This window comes from Beta vulgaris, chromosome 2 (genome assembly GCF_026745355.1).
Source record: "Beta vulgaris subsp. vulgaris cultivar EL10 chromosome 2, EL10.2, whole genome shotgun sequence".
NCBI lineage: Eukaryota > Viridiplantae > Streptophyta > Magnoliopsida > Caryophyllales > Amaranthaceae > Beta > Beta vulgaris.
In genome coordinates, this window is record NC_079203.1 from 55,605,040 (window position 1) to 55,619,618 (window position 14,579).

Here is a 14,579-nt window from a genome sequence, read left to right on the forward strand (position 1 = left end):
GTGCTGCCAAGCGCGATAACAAAGTGTAGCAATTGAAAAAGATACCGAAGGAAAAGTAAGTTAGGTGTTAAACAATAAACCATCATAAATATTAAATTTAGAGAAAGAACACAAGTCTACAACCTTCCATGAAGAACATTAACATCATCTTCGATGAATTAGGCCATATATCAAGTTCAATCACCTTGACTCCTCTATGCAACGCCTTGACGATTATTGGTACATCACTGCAGTCGCTACTTAGTTGAATCCCCGTTAAATAAGAACTGTGACCTGTAAATATGAAATAATGTTGCATTGGAGCAGTCATATCATTCTAAACCTGCGAATAGCATATGCACTATGTCAAGAGCAGAAGATAAATTGTTCCCACGTTAAAATTCATGCATTATGTGGCAATTAAGAAATAGAAACACAGTCAAGTTACAAGTTTCCAGATTTTTGCATCTTAGTTGCCAGGATATGAGAGCATTGCTAATAGTAGTAACCAGCACAAAAACGGTCTGATACATGTAACACAATAAACGCAAATATTGCTTTGATGCTACCTTCTTTCCCGGATGAGATATAACATTTAGTTAGCGCAAAAAAGTAAGAAAATGTTAACTTTGAGGAAAGACAACTGAGAATATTACCTTAGTTCAGAGAGAGAAAGAAGAACATTCTACGTAAACTACCATAATCTCTTAACTCATAAAGGTAGACAATAATAATCACTTCAAAAGGAAATAACAATTTCCTTTTAAATGCACAACTTCTTCAATAAGAGTATAAGACATAATTGCGTGTAGCACAACAAATATGGAGTAGTAGAGTATTAGGGAAAAAGAAGTAATTAAAGAGTGCAAATTCGTGCAGTTGAGAAAATTGACAGCACAGTTAATTACTGTAAGGTATACTTCAACAGGATGTCGATGTATATCTGTAAGCTATATCAATTGCCTAACTAAATCCACTTATTTCAATGCTTTAAAAGAAGTCATTGGATTCAACTAACATCTAGGGACTTCAATACAAAATAACATGATCTATTCTAAATTTAAAAGGCACAAAAACTAACATATCTTTTAGAGAATCCCAAGTCAATGAGTGATTGTAACTCCAAGCTCTTAGCAAGCTGATGACCAGCTGTTACAACCCTGTTGCATCATACATAATTAAACTTGAATTATTAACTCACACAAGAATTGAAGGGAACTCATAATTTTAATACAGAACATATATATTATCTCTTTCCTTATAAAAAAAAGCATCTGAACTATTCAGATTCAGGACAGACAATTGGTTTCAAAATCCATAAACATGTGTAGGGGCACGCACAATGCTCTACTGTTTGTAAACCTTCGGATAAAAGCTGACAAGGGATGGAACATGTCTTGCATTTCTAAGCATATTGGACTGTTAGACTCATTAATTTCCTTTAATTAAATATCAATAAACTCACATATTACTGTTTGTTTGTAGATCTTGTGAAGAAACTCCTTCAGATCCAACGTCAGCAAGCGTGCTTTGACATTTCTGTGCTACCTGAAGCAGCTGGTTTAGCTGCCAATATGTAAATACCTTCTTCAGTATAGGAGGCCAGAGATACTGCAACAATATACTTGCTAAAGATATTATTTCGCAGTGAAATAAAAAAAAGCATTCACCATAGAATATAAGATATAAGAAATAGTTAAGAAAATTACTAACTCCCTCCATCAGTGTATGATTTCACACTTTTTTTGTACAACAATAGAGTTCATATCGGAGCATCTCAAACAGAAAAGTGTGAAGATTATTCTTGGAGAAAAGATGACAAAGGAAACCATGACTTCTCTAATGGAGGGCAATTACAAAAGCATGTGTCAGGTGTTTTAATTACAAGGGGATACAGGCATACAGTAGCTAATAACCTAGAGCTATACCTATATGATTCAGCTGCTACTACATAGTATATGATTCAGCTTTAAGTATGCATACGTTATGTTATAGTTACATGACAATACAAATGAATATACATTGCATCAAATCTTTCAGTTAAGAATAACACATCAAAAATGGTACTCACAGAAGCCCAATGCAGACGCAAAGAAGACGCGTAAGCAACAAAACTGGCCACGATTCTCGGATACATGTGGTGACAGCAATTGCCTGCATATAAAGGGCATACAAACTTTAATATATATATAATAGTAACTGTCACTTGACTCCGACTCTTTGCAGCTTCGAAATAGCTAAGGTCTTGACTATAATACTATCTCCTATACAATTGTTCCCAGCAGACTTCTCGATATCCAAGATGAAATGATGATAATTAGTTCTTATAATTCTATCTTAAATCTTAATATACTCTTTAAAAATATGGAGATGCTTCCGTGAAAGTAATTTTTGAACTTCCTTTTTTGATTCTTCAAGATGAATTTCCTTTTTTGATAATCACCCATCTTATTATAAAACTTCTAACAATTCTACCAGAATTTTAAAACAAAAAAAGTAAATGAATTAATATATTCTGCAACTAAAGATAATGCAACTAATTAACTTGCACGTTTTACACCGGTTAGGACTCTAATAGCAAATCAAGAAAGAACCCTGGATCTACCTTTCGTCACCCATAACACTATAAAAGAAATAGTGTGGCTAATTCCCACTTTTAAAAGGTCTAAGATGAACAAAATAAGACAATTTTATACGTTTTGTGGTTAAAATAAAATACTCAACACACAAGTAGTATATGATTGAAGCTCTTTCTTTGTTGCAGATCTACCTTATTCTACTCTTAACCCAATTTACATCATACAAGTAAAATTTTGAAGAGAGAAATTAGTATTGATTTTTGAAGGTCTTTTACTCACAACTTCGTAAAAAGAAAACCCAGCAAAATCAGTATTTACCCAGGCCTTTTTTTTTCTTTGCGATTGTTAAATTTTTACCTCAATTTTCATTCCGCAATTGTATCGTTTGATTGTGTTATTGGGTAACTTTTAATTTTACGTATAATTTTATGTTTTGATGTGGATCTGTTTATTATTATTATCTTGTTTCCTTCGATGCTATGTTGTTGATTAGCTATCAAAAAACTCATAAATTGATGTCGAATTGAGCATTAAAAAGGTAAAATAAGAATAATTTTGGCGGCCTAGATCTAAACACAAACGATACAGTAAAATAAGAAAAGAGGAAGAGAGAGAAGAAGAAGAATTACCTTATCGTCATCCATGGAAGCTGGGCGAAGAACAGGAGAGAGAAAAGGCAACGACTAACCCAAAGGCTTTTCCTTTTCTCTGCTTTTATAATAGAAGAACTATCATATTCACTTAAAGCATAGAAAAGGGAATTTCTCGACAAATTGCAAAATAAAAAAAATACTAAATCAGACCTAACTCTAAATTCAAAATCAAACAACAAAGCAATTTGAAACCATAGAAGAATCGATGAAACCAACATACACAAATCCTACGAGGAGATTCAAGAAAACATACGAGAGAAAAAGCGGATGCGATGAGATTCATATTACCCTAAACGGCTAAACCAAAGCAAAACACAAATTAGAAAAAGCAAAGTTAGAGGGAAAAAACAAGGATCTGAAGAATACAAAAAGAACATATGATTTGAGAAGCCAAAAACCCAATTATATGAAAGAAATCTAAGTATCTAACCTGGTGTGGACGATGTGATTTTCATTTGGGCGCGAACAATTGTAAGAAAATGATTGTTCGAGAGTTGATGGATGATGGATTGATAGCAAGGTAGTCAAACCCTAAGTTATCGCCGGATTTTATAGTCGGGGTGTCATTCTCACCGTATTCTTCATCGTCTTCGCCTGAGAGGGATCAAAGCGACCAAAGAAGATGGCGAAGTAGAGGAATCGCCATTGGTGGAAGCGGAGTGCAGGTCTAGGGTTTCAGTTTCGAAGAGGAAAGGGGATGGATGGTAAGAGAGACAAGAATATTTTAGGCATTACCCCAAGACCACACCATTAATAACATTAAACACCAAAAACGGTGAAGATCCGCAAATTTCAGAAAACCCATCTGTGTTAATCGATGAAAATTAACAGCGAAGTACCACCGTAAGAACTCAACATATTCCATATCAAATCGTAACATATCCCAAAAACTAACTATCAATAAAACAAAATAGTTGACAAAATATAATACCAACAGAGATAAGTATGAAAGTGAGATTGAAAGAAAGAAACATTCAGTGTTCTGGACAAGACATGCTATGAAAGCAAGTTTATCGAAAGTGAGGCATTCAACACATTGATATTCTTGTAGATATAGAAATAAAGTATAGGTTACCAAATACATATAATCTAATTGGAGAAGCTAGAGTCAGGTTAGAGGAGACTCATCCATAATTATGTGCCTTTGTATTGAAGGACATTTCACTAATCTGTGAAAGCTTAATTTCTGTGTTTACCCACCAAAAACGTATTTAAATAAATGAAAAATTGTTTAATACATATGGTTAGATACTATCATATTATCTATTGTTTTGAAGTCTTCAAATTTTTCCGTGCTCCAGGATTAAACTCTAACCCATACCAATATCAATGCCTTTATCCAGTGACATAAGAATATAATACAGCCCACAATGCCGGATTCCGGCCAAGAAAGTCAATTCTCCAACTTAAAAAGCCAAGATTATAAGATCTAAAGAGAAAAACAAATGATAAGAAGATAAAAGAAGGAATAACATAATAAGCATAACACCTTTTTAAATGAATGAGTATAACTAATTTAAATTCAAAACGACCAATTGATTTGATAGTGGTTATGACCAAACCCAAAGAATTGTAATTCATGCTTTACACAAGTGTATGATTTTACCTCATATCAACTAAAAATGGAGAGTTAATAATCAACACCATATATTATGTGATATTCATGAGGTGCATTATCCTTAGACCCTAATCCATGAATATAATAGGCTAACCTGCAAGAATGAATGCCATCAAACTTGATGATATGACATAAGATAACATAGAGCCTATCCCAATGCTAACTGAAAAGGAACATCATGATGGGCTAACTCTAATAAGACAATTTTCTACAAGCTACCGTAAGCCAGTCTTTGAATATGAGTATTCCTGTCTGCATGTATTTGCTCATGCATCTAAGAGGGTTTGTCTTTGGTGCATCTATGATGCCTGTAAGTGTAATATACATTGTGCTTATTATAGGTTTCTTTGCTACAACATATGGGTTGTAGACTACCTCATTGCACAAAGATTAAAACATTGCACTGTTTCATACTAACAATAAAAATAAGATCTGTAACAAAAAGAAAAATGCTTACGTCTTTCACTGCGAGTAAATTTCAGCAGACGGGAGCTTGCATAGGGTTCTCACACTCTTCGCTAAATGATGTGAAAGCCATGTCCCCAGTTTCATCCAAGACATCTTGCTTGAATGTTACCCTATTTACGAGATAGCATAAGTAAGAGAAGAATGGACTATAGACCTAATTTAGATCCATGTATAAGATGAGATTATAACCATGTCATGATCCTCCTTTTAGTAAACTATAAAAATAGGTCTGAGAAGAAAGTGATGACACATAAAGCTTGCAAGTTTTCAGAGGCAAGGTATCAATGACCTCCTAATACACATGGACACCTACTGAGATAGCGGCAAAATTAAAGAAAGAACACCTTAACAGGTGATAGCATCAGTAAACCTTTGGCTAACTCAGCTACTATACTTGATGTCAACGTGCAACCAGTTGCATGAATATTATGGGTATTAATGTGTGTGAATTCAACTCATACAAACTTCTCATGTACTAATTTAAAAAAGGAAAAAAAGGCAAAGTTATACAACCTGTCTGAAAACACTTAAACAGGAAAGAAACAATGGCAAAATGGTGCTTAATAAACAGAACCAAAGAGCGCCTCAATTTCTATAAACCAAAGGGCACATAAGATTGTTTTCACATATACAAAACAATTACTGTAGATCACCTGATAAGTTTTCCATCTTTAGTAGTATACAGAAGAAAATCTCTGGACACTTTTTTTTCTTTTAAAAAACCTGATTATCACGTTAAACAAGAACAAACAAAAGCAACCAAAACAAAATCATCTTAAAATCGCCAACAAAAAGCTAATCTTACCCAGATCTATGAGTATCCATGAGAATTCATGTAATTTCTTCAAAGGCAAACTATACATTCCAGTTGAGAAATGCTTCCTTTACCCGCCAGAACAAACCCTATGAAATCGCAAATAAATATAACAGAAATTAAAATTTATCAACGAAAACTGAAATTCATCAAAATTATGGTTTCATTTCTGAAAATATCGAAGAAATTAAAGATTAAAATAGAGAAAACTACCACGCTTTGAGAAAAACGTTGGATTTGTGTGCCGTCTGTGAGTAGAGGTTTGGAAGCTGCAGCAAAATAGAACACGGGATTTTTTTTCTTAATCTACAGGGGAGTTCGGAAGAGAAGAGTGGATTAGAAAATCTAATTAGCTTTTTTCCCAAATTTATAGATTTATAGATTTATAGATTCAACATCAACACCAAACCCTGAAAAAAAAAATCGAATTCAATGAAATATATTACTTACAATTCAAAATACACTCTAAAACTTGTTATCTTCCTCATTATCTCCTCCGCCTTGACCGCGAACAATTGAGAGGAGCTATTAACTGACTGACGAATTTGGAATCGGAATTGGAAGATGATTCTCATTGGTGATTTTTCTGGGCGATCTTCTCAAGCGTTGATTTGGCCTTCGATTTCTGCGTGCAAAACCATAGCCAAAACCCTAAATTTTCTAGATCTAGAAAATCGCGAAACACAACAAAATATGATAAATTCAAGGAGAGAGAAATCGTGTTCACGAATTCTGACCTCACGAATTCAGAATCAGAAGTAGAAGAAGAAGAGTCGCATTGATGATCTTCTCTGGCGTTGATTCATCCTTGGATTCTCCGTGTTTTGCCATAGCTAAAACCCTAACTTTTGTAAACCTGGAGGAAAATATGAGGGAGAAGACAGAGAGATACGAGGAATAAGGGAGAAGGAACAAAAACTAATCGTGCGGTTTAGATGTTGCAACGATGGAAGGCTCAGATTTTCCCATTCTTATGAACAGTGAATTTCGCTTGTTTGTGACTCAGAACACTGTAGAAATGAATAGTTCCCATCTTCCAACTTTTTAAGGGTGTAAGATACGATCCATATAATTATGTTTTTCTAACCGTAAAAATCACAAAACATGGTAAAAGACAGTATGTAAATATGCAAAAGTCAAATCGTATCGTCGATATTGAAACATAGTTACATAGGTAGGATTATCAGTTTTCTTTCTGGCTAAAAAAAAAAAAAAAAAAAAACATAGGTAGGATTATCCAACCCAAATTCCCAACCCAAAAAAGGCCTATATTAGTGTACGTCACCTCACCCGCTTGCATTCTATCCTCTCGCTTATCTTCAAACTCTCCATTCTCCAATGGCTTCGCTCATTCTGGGAACCACTTCCATGGCTTCCTGCGCATTTTCTCTCTCCTTCTCTCAATCTCACTCCGTCGCCGGCGTTTCTCTCTCCTCTCCTCCCACTTTATCTCTCTCTACTTCCGTCGCCTCCACTTCTCCAGCACTCCCACTCAGTAAGTACTTTCATCTCTATTCATCCATTAATTTCACCTCCCAATTTCACAATTCAAAACCCTAATTTTCATTTCTTCTTCGATTTTAAGCTCAATTCGAATTTTCCCCCCTTTTTTATTCAACTATTTATATGATTCACCATTTTATTTCGTGTGTGTTAGTTTACTGCGGCAGAGGTGATAAGAAGACCGCTAAAGGCAAACGTTTCAATCACTCCTTTGGAAATGTGAGTTTCTTTTTTTTTGTTGGTTGATTTTCTCATCTTTATTTCAATTTTTCCATTTTTGTGATTATAGAAGTTTATTAGAACTTAGAAGTAGTATATGGGGCCGTTTTCTTCGACGTAAAACAACTGAATTGAACGGAAGTGAAATGAATTAAATTATAACTAATAGAAATAATAATTGGAGGGGAACTGAAGTGAATTGAACTGAAAATAAGTTGAGGAGAACAAATCCTTAGTGTATATTTATGGGGGAGAAAGTATATGTCCATGTCATGGATAATATGCAATAGAATGTACTTCCTCCCTAACATAATAAGTAGAACAAATGAATGTTTTATACATCACAAATAATACACATTTGTTGCAGTTATTATGTTACGGAGGAAATATTAAACATAAAACAGAACAAGAACTGTACTGTTGACTCTTATGATTTTATCAGCATTTTTGTATATAACATCTTTTTATGTAATTGTATAACCAAACTATAATCATCTTAATATAGCTAGTAGATGATGGTGATACCTTGGTTTTATGTACCGCATTTTTTATTCTATATATAACACTTATCATTCAAAACATTTGTTGTTGCATTAAAAGATGCTATGAACAAAAATGGTGTTTTTTACGACTATGAACTGGAAATTTCTTGTATAATTACCATATTGATTTCAAATTGGATCTTTATAGTGCATTGTGGAGATAAATCCATCATTATCTCATATTGAAAGTGATGGTTTAAGAGATGTATATGATTGTACACAAAGTTAATTTTCAACTTTCTATTTAATATTTCAATGTAATAAGGCAAATTCTTCAAGTTATATACAATATTGGCAATGTGAGACAAATGCACCAAGTTTAATAACACATAATCTAGGTTGTTCAGATGTAAGTACTTTTACCATTTCAAATGCAAACAAATACTACCTCCTGGCGCTTCATTGAGAATTTGCTGCATCGTTCACTTCCCCTAGTAAAAGAAGAAGAAGAAATTTATATTATATGAGTATAGCTTGTTATCACCTCTCACATCTTTAGTCTTTGGATTGTCACCGAGGCTGTTATTGTCAAGAGAAGCTTTTGACTCTTATTACGGATTAAAGTTAAAGCCTACAGGTTGTGGAATCTAGTTACTTGCAAGTGATTTTTCCTGAATTCTTAGATTGGCAAGTGATGGTAAGGAACAGATCAGCCAAAGGATTAGCACATCATAGATAGAGTACACAACAAGTTCTTTCAGTCGTTTTGATTTTGTTTACTTATATTGAACATAACAAAGCGTTAGTGCTGACATAGACTGTTTGGTTTGAAATTTTAGGCGCGACCTAGGAACAAGAACAAGGGAAGAGGTCCTCCTAAAGCTCCAATCTTTCCTAAGGAGGATCCATCTGAAAATCCAGTCAAGAAGGATTGATGATGATTAGTTTATGTTGCTTCTGAATAGAATTCTTCTTGAGGTAATCCTTTCCCCCATCCCCACCTGTATGTTAGAATCCAGGATGATACTTGAGTTGTCAATGTAATTGTTGTTTACTTTTCTATGATTTTTAGCTCTTGTCACAATGTAAACCTTATTGGTTTGGAAGAAATTGTGTTTTTTGCTCATCTGCATATTATATATGATGACTTATCACTTAAGTTGAAGACTTTGAACTTACTTCTGCTATGTAGCTGATAAGAGCACTAGTTTTCCTGCCACATTGATTCAGAAGGATGTTGCTGGTGTTGAATTTGGTTTTGTGAAAAACATCAAATACGATGGTGCTCTTTAAGCTGAATTCTCAACCATGATTATGAGGATAGAAACAGGCAATTCCATGATAAATTGTTAATGGCTGAAGTACACAAACTACCTCCATTTTTTCTTAGATCCGACTTTTGATAATTTTAATCACTCACCAAAAAGACAAATGTTGCATCTAAAAAAAAAAAAGACAGAGGTAGTATATTATAGAGGACAATTTGATCTCATCATATTGTATTGATTTGGTGATATATAATTATATATTATCAAGAGAATCACCATTGTTTTCACTTGTGTGGTCTGCATTTTCTGAAGAGAGAAAAGTTTATTCTTAGGCAGGCAACTTTGCAAATGCATATGCACTTTGCTATGTGCGAATGTAGGGGTCTGTGAATTTTTGGGGTGTGAGATTTGCTCATTGTTACATGGAACGTAGAATGTTCCGAAACGTGGTACGGAAACGGGAACGCAACGAGTAAACCAGATGAATTCCTAGATCACGTACCACGTTTCGGGACGCGTCCCCTGGAACGTGGCCATGTACCACGTTCCCGGTATCAATGGATTTGCTTGCCTGAATCCTGAGATCTTCATCTCTCAACTTTTGTGAAAGAGATGGGGGAGAAGATGGAGGAGAATGAAACAGAGAAACTGGCTCTTCTTGTAGAGGGGGTGGCAGCTGGGAGGGATAGTAAAGCTTTTTAGAAATCGGAAGTAAACTCGTGTTTTGGCTGCTAATTTTACTATCGTTCTCTCTAAACGCTCCTCTTAGCAGCGAATTTGAAACTAATGATTAGGATCCCATCGGCTAATTACCTGATGAGTGGATTGGATTCGTTTTTTGGACTGGCGAGTCTGCTAAATCTGCTAGCTAGCATCTTAGCAGCGAATGGGGCTTTAAGAGAGACAAGGCAGTACTTAGAGAACATTAGCTGTTACATAACAAACTTTAATCGTGTTCTATTCCAGAAATAGATCTTCATTAACTTCTTCCAACTAAATCTCTGTCAATGGCTGATCAGGAGATTAATAATGTCGTTAAAATATGTAAAAATCGGCAACCTTTCATGTGATCATTTTAGAATAGAGTTCTTTTGTTGAGCAAATTTTTTGATTGACACAGCTCGGAGTTTTCAATAAACTCCAAGTATTTGTTTCAGATACCCGCAGAATCTAACTTCAACTGAGTCCAACATTCTGACGATTCTTTTAGTACCCAGATAATACAGAATTTTGTAAACCAAGTTTAACATTTGGACAAGTTTAGAAGTACCAATTTCAGAAACAATATATTTTACAGAATTGACAATATCAAATTGTAAAAGAATCAAGGTGGTTTCTACGCATAATATGACAGTATAAATTTAAAGAAATTTGTTTCATAATTGCTTATGGAGAAGTAGTGAAATTTCCTAATGTAGGTATTTTCGTTCAAGTGAGCTATAATTTCAAATATTTATATTTATATTCTATTATTTAAATACATTGAAAACAATTAGTGTTGAGATACATCTAATAAAAATTTACAAAATTTAAATAATTAATCAACTTATGTAACTAGTTTTGCCAAACAATTAACTAATCAGGTACCTTATCAGTTTAAGTTATATCTCATCAATTTCAGTTACATTTCAGGTAATATTACCAAATAAAACCTAAATCAAACTAACCACAGGCAGCTGATCTCAAATTTCAAATTTTCTGATCTCGAAATGCGATAATTTTCTCCATTTATGGATCACATTAACCACAGATAGTACTCCAAGTTAGCTCAATCATCAATGTATCTTTAGTGATAGCAACTAGCAAGGAACCAAGGCATTTTCCACTACAATAGCTTTCCAAGCCATTCATGGTATACCAGTATTTCTAGAGAATCCTTCTACGAGCAAATCTTTACGAAATGTCATCATTAATCAGAATAGTAATTGAGTTGCATACAGATTTATTAACATCGTGGTAGGGACTATTGATTTGTAGGATCTTTCATATGAACTGTGCTAAATAGTTCAGACACCAAAGGTATTTGTCCATTGATTTAAACTTGGTGTTTGGAAAAACAATATTAGTCCAACCAAGAATCATTATTTCATGGTACTAGCTAGCTATCTAGCTCATGCATTATATGCGCCGTAGGCATCTTGAACTGTAATATCAATTCACAAGTTCCCTTACCATGAACATCTTTTCACTTGCAAGTTGCACCTACTCAGTGAATTTGATCAGTGTTACCTAATTCGCTATTTAATTCGCCTTTTGAAATCGTCAATTCGCACAAAATGAGCCAAAAATGAACCAAAACCGACCATAATTCGCTTTTCTCAATTCGCGATTCCCCGCGAATTAGGTAACACTGAATTTGATAACATCAAAATCAGAATCTATTCCGTTTCATCAGAAAGAACAGGAAAGAACAAGAATCAAATGCTCTAGTAAATTCTAAGACAACAATACCACAAGTTTTCTCAGACAAAATTCGGGAATTACGTCCCCTGGTAATAATTTTACTTATTATTATTACATGGAAAACATCAACCATAACAAGTAAAACCAATAATAATCATAAACAACCAATTAGTCATAAGTTCATAACTCATACAACCCAAAACCCCAGAATTCATCAGTAGTCACCAAAATTAGAATTCAGAAATTCAATTTCACAATAATACTGCAAAAATTAGCCAAAATACCCAAAATTCAATATGATCACTACAAAATTAACATCACAATACCATCAATCACATGACAGATCAGGCTATTTTTATCCTCACGAGACTATTTTTTTTTTACATTGCTCATCTTAAACATAATCACATAATAGGTAGACGAGCTAATGCACAAAAAAATAGCCTTATCAATGATATCTCGAGCGTATGATGATTTGATGAATGAACTTTGACAGATCACACTTTTTCAGTACCCAAATTCACTTTCGCATTAACAACACAAATTTCATATACAAAAAACACAACCCAGAAACTCAAAATCAAAAATCAAAACAACAACAACATTAGTTAATAAAGTCCCTCACCCAAAAACAAAACCTTAGCATGATACACCCGGGTATATGATGAATGAACTCCGGCAGATCACACCTTTTCAGTACCCAAATTCACTTTCGCATTAACAACACAAATTCCATATACAAAAAAAACAACCTAGAAACTCAAAATCAAAAATCAAAAACAACAACACAACATTAGTTAATAAATTCCCTCACCCAATAATTAAAACCTTAGCATGATACACTCGGGATACGATACACTCGGATGTATGATGAATGAACTTTGACGGATCACAAAAAATCACTTGTTATCATAGTCAACAATCTCTCGATCAGTAACAGACCTAGAATGTTGAACAATAGAACGGCCAATAGAATTAATCCAATCTTCTTTTTCCTTTTCAGAATCAGCAATAAAATACATAGTATCAGACCGGGTTGAAAGCTCAAAAGCAAATTGCCGGTTCAAAACATCTTCAGCACCTTTAACGGTTAAACAAGTAGAAACCGGGATAATACCACGCGGTTTAGAGGTCCGGTTCACAATAGATTCTTTAAACCAAAAGAGTTTACCTTGTTTTAATATGAACCAACGACGACGCCATGTTTTGATGTATTCACCTTGTTTGGTTAACCAACCGGCTCGTTCTGGTTCGGTCCAGAATTCGGTTCCGTCGTAGTCTGGACCGGGTGAGGTAGTTGATCCGGTTGTTTCGGTTCCTATGACTCGGTTTAGTGCTGCTCTCCATAAACTTGACATTGAGATGAGATGAGATGAGATGAGATGAGATGAGATGTTTGGGATGGGGTGGAGAGAAAAAGAGGAGAGAGAGTAGGGAGAGTGATTTGTGAATTTGGGGTTGTTTTGATAGGGTGGGTGAAATTCTCAAAGTGCACCCCCCATGTTACTCATTGTGTTGAATTTCATTCCATCGAACCGAATTGATCTGAACTAAACTGATAAAATGATAAGTAATAATTTCTATTATACTTAAGAGAAGGGGAGGAGATGGTGTTCCGTTTAAAAAAACTTAATTACCCTTAATAATTTAATAGAATAAAAAATTGCAAAATAAAAAAAATTAAGATTTTTTTCCATTTCAACTTTGCATTTTTAGTGGATATAAGACACTATTTTAAAATCAACGCACGCATCGCGTACATATAAGACTAGTTTACATGTATGTGAATATTATTCATCTGATGGAGTAAAACTTCAAAAATTAACCAAGAACGCCAGTTTGGTTTGCCCATCCATGCTATGTAAGTGCACGTCCAAGTAACTCTTCAGCAGTGGAAAATACTTGGGATCTCGTGGGATTTAAGACATATATAACAATCCTGAGAATCATTATGATATAACCATCATGGTGTAACAGGATTTTAGGTTTCTTATAATTTTCTTGAATGGAACAAACCGAGTTATGGAGTTTAGCTCATTTTGACCTCGTATTATAATATTGAGTTCAGAGTTGAGTCATTTATAAACAACTTGAATTGATGTTTTTAGTTGATTCAAGTACATAATATTTGTTAGTGACTCTATTCACGACCACCTTGATTTATGAATATTCGTTGGAGAAGATGATTCATGGAGAGACCAAGACAGCCACCCACGCCTTCTTTGAGTGCCCTCGTTTCAACGATTTATGGAGGGAAAGTGGATGCGAGGGGTTGAAAGTGGTGGATGCTAGCTCTAAATGTGTGATGTTTTTGAGAGTTGGAAACAGGTTGAGATGAAAGTGGGGATTGAAGGTGCCTACCTCATGTGGTGTACTTGGGGAGAAAGAAACAACAAAGTTTTCAATGATAAACCACTCCTAATCACGTGTTGTTGAAGAGGATTGAGAGATATGCGTAAGAGCAAGGCAAGTATGCCAAGGCTATTTACTCTCGCCCACAACAAGTTCGCACTACCTACCCGAAAGTTTGGTGCCTGCCGCTAGTACGAATGCACAAGATAATTTATAAATGTGGACACTTCACTTGCGGTGG

The 14,579-nt window shown here is 34.5% G+C and overlaps 3 protein-coding genes across 5 annotated transcripts; 1 reads left to right on the forward strand and 2 right to left on the reverse strand.

The window, feature by feature from the left end:
- Positions 1-174: 174 nt before the first annotated feature.
- Positions 175-3,666, reverse strand: LOC104885343 (probable transcriptional regulator SLK3). 3 transcript variants are annotated; one of them, XM_057393115.1, is made up of 5 exons: positions 3,188-3,666; positions 2,051-2,133; positions 1,445-1,545; positions 1,061-1,139; positions 175-322 (listed from the first exon to the last, which is right to left on the reverse strand). In XM_057393115.1, the coding sequence occupies exons 2-5, from the start codon at positions 2,114-2,116 to the stop codon at positions 317-319; spliced, it is 252 nt and encodes an 83-aa protein (XP_057249098.1). In that variant the 5' UTR covers positions 2,117-2,133; positions 3,188-3,666; the 3' UTR covers positions 175-316. The 3 variants fall into 3 exon arrangements, 2 of the variants coding, with proteins under 2 accessions (XP_057249098.1, XP_057249097.1); XR_008968473.1 differs by lacking the exon at positions 175-322 and having other exon boundaries at positions 958-1,139; positions 3,188-3,266; positions 3,465-3,666; XM_057393114.1 differs by lacking the exons at positions 175-322; positions 1,061-1,139 and having other exon boundaries at positions 1,444-1,545; positions 3,188-3,661.
- A 3,728-nt stretch (positions 3,667-7,394) lies between these two features.
- On the forward strand, positions 7,395-9,441 carry LOC104903509 (30S ribosomal protein S31, chloroplastic). Its single transcript, XM_010691550.4, has 3 exons — positions 7,395-7,606; positions 7,769-7,833; positions 9,155-9,441. Exons 1-3 carry the CDS (start codon positions 7,450-7,452, stop codon positions 9,248-9,250), a joined length of 318 nt encoding a protein of 105 aa, XP_010689852.1. The 5' UTR covers positions 7,395-7,449; the 3' UTR covers positions 9,251-9,441.
- A 3,056-nt stretch (positions 9,442-12,497) lies between these two features.
- Positions 12,498-13,481, reverse strand: LOC104903500 (pleckstrin homology domain-containing protein 1). The gene has a single exon (XM_010691542.4). It carries the CDS (start codon positions 13,342-13,344, stop codon positions 12,886-12,888), a length of 459 nt encoding a protein of 152 aa, XP_010689844.1. The 5' UTR covers positions 13,345-13,481; the 3' UTR covers positions 12,498-12,885.
- Positions 13,482-14,579: the final 1,098 nt, after the last annotated feature.

What these genes read in the sequence shown, in the direction of transcription:
- LOC104885343 (XM_057393114.1), bottom strand. Translation starts at nt 3,429, where the DNA reads ATGTTGGTTTCATCGATTCTTCTATGGTTTCAAATTGCTTTGTTGTTT. An exon ending in CTTCCATGGATGACGATAAG is followed by an intron (nt 2,134 to 3,187) that starts GTAATTCTTCTT and finishes CTTTATATGCAG; the next exon opens with GCAATTGCTGTCACCACATG. An exon ending in TGCGTCTGCATTGGGCTTCT is followed by an intron (nt 1,546 to 2,050) that starts GTGAGTACCATT and finishes ACATATTGGCAG; the next exon opens with CTAAACCAGCTGCTTCAGGT.
- LOC104903509 (XM_010691550.4), top strand. Translation starts at nt 7,450, where the DNA reads ATGGCTTCGCTCATTCTGGGAACCACTTCCATGGCTTCCTGCGCATTT. An exon ending in TTCTCCAGCACTCCCACTCA is followed by an intron (nt 7,607 to 7,768) that starts GTAAGTACTTTC and finishes CGTGTGTGTTAG; the next exon opens with TTTACTGCGGCAGAGGTGAT. An exon ending in TCAATCACTCCTTTGGAAAT is followed by an intron (nt 7,834 to 9,154) that starts GTGAGTTTCTTT and finishes TTGAAATTTTAG; the next exon opens with GCGCGACCTAGGAACAAGAA.
- LOC104903500 (XM_010691542.4), bottom strand. Translation starts at nt 13,344, where the DNA reads ATGTCAAGTTTATGGAGAGCAGCACTAAACCGAGTCATAGGAACCGAA.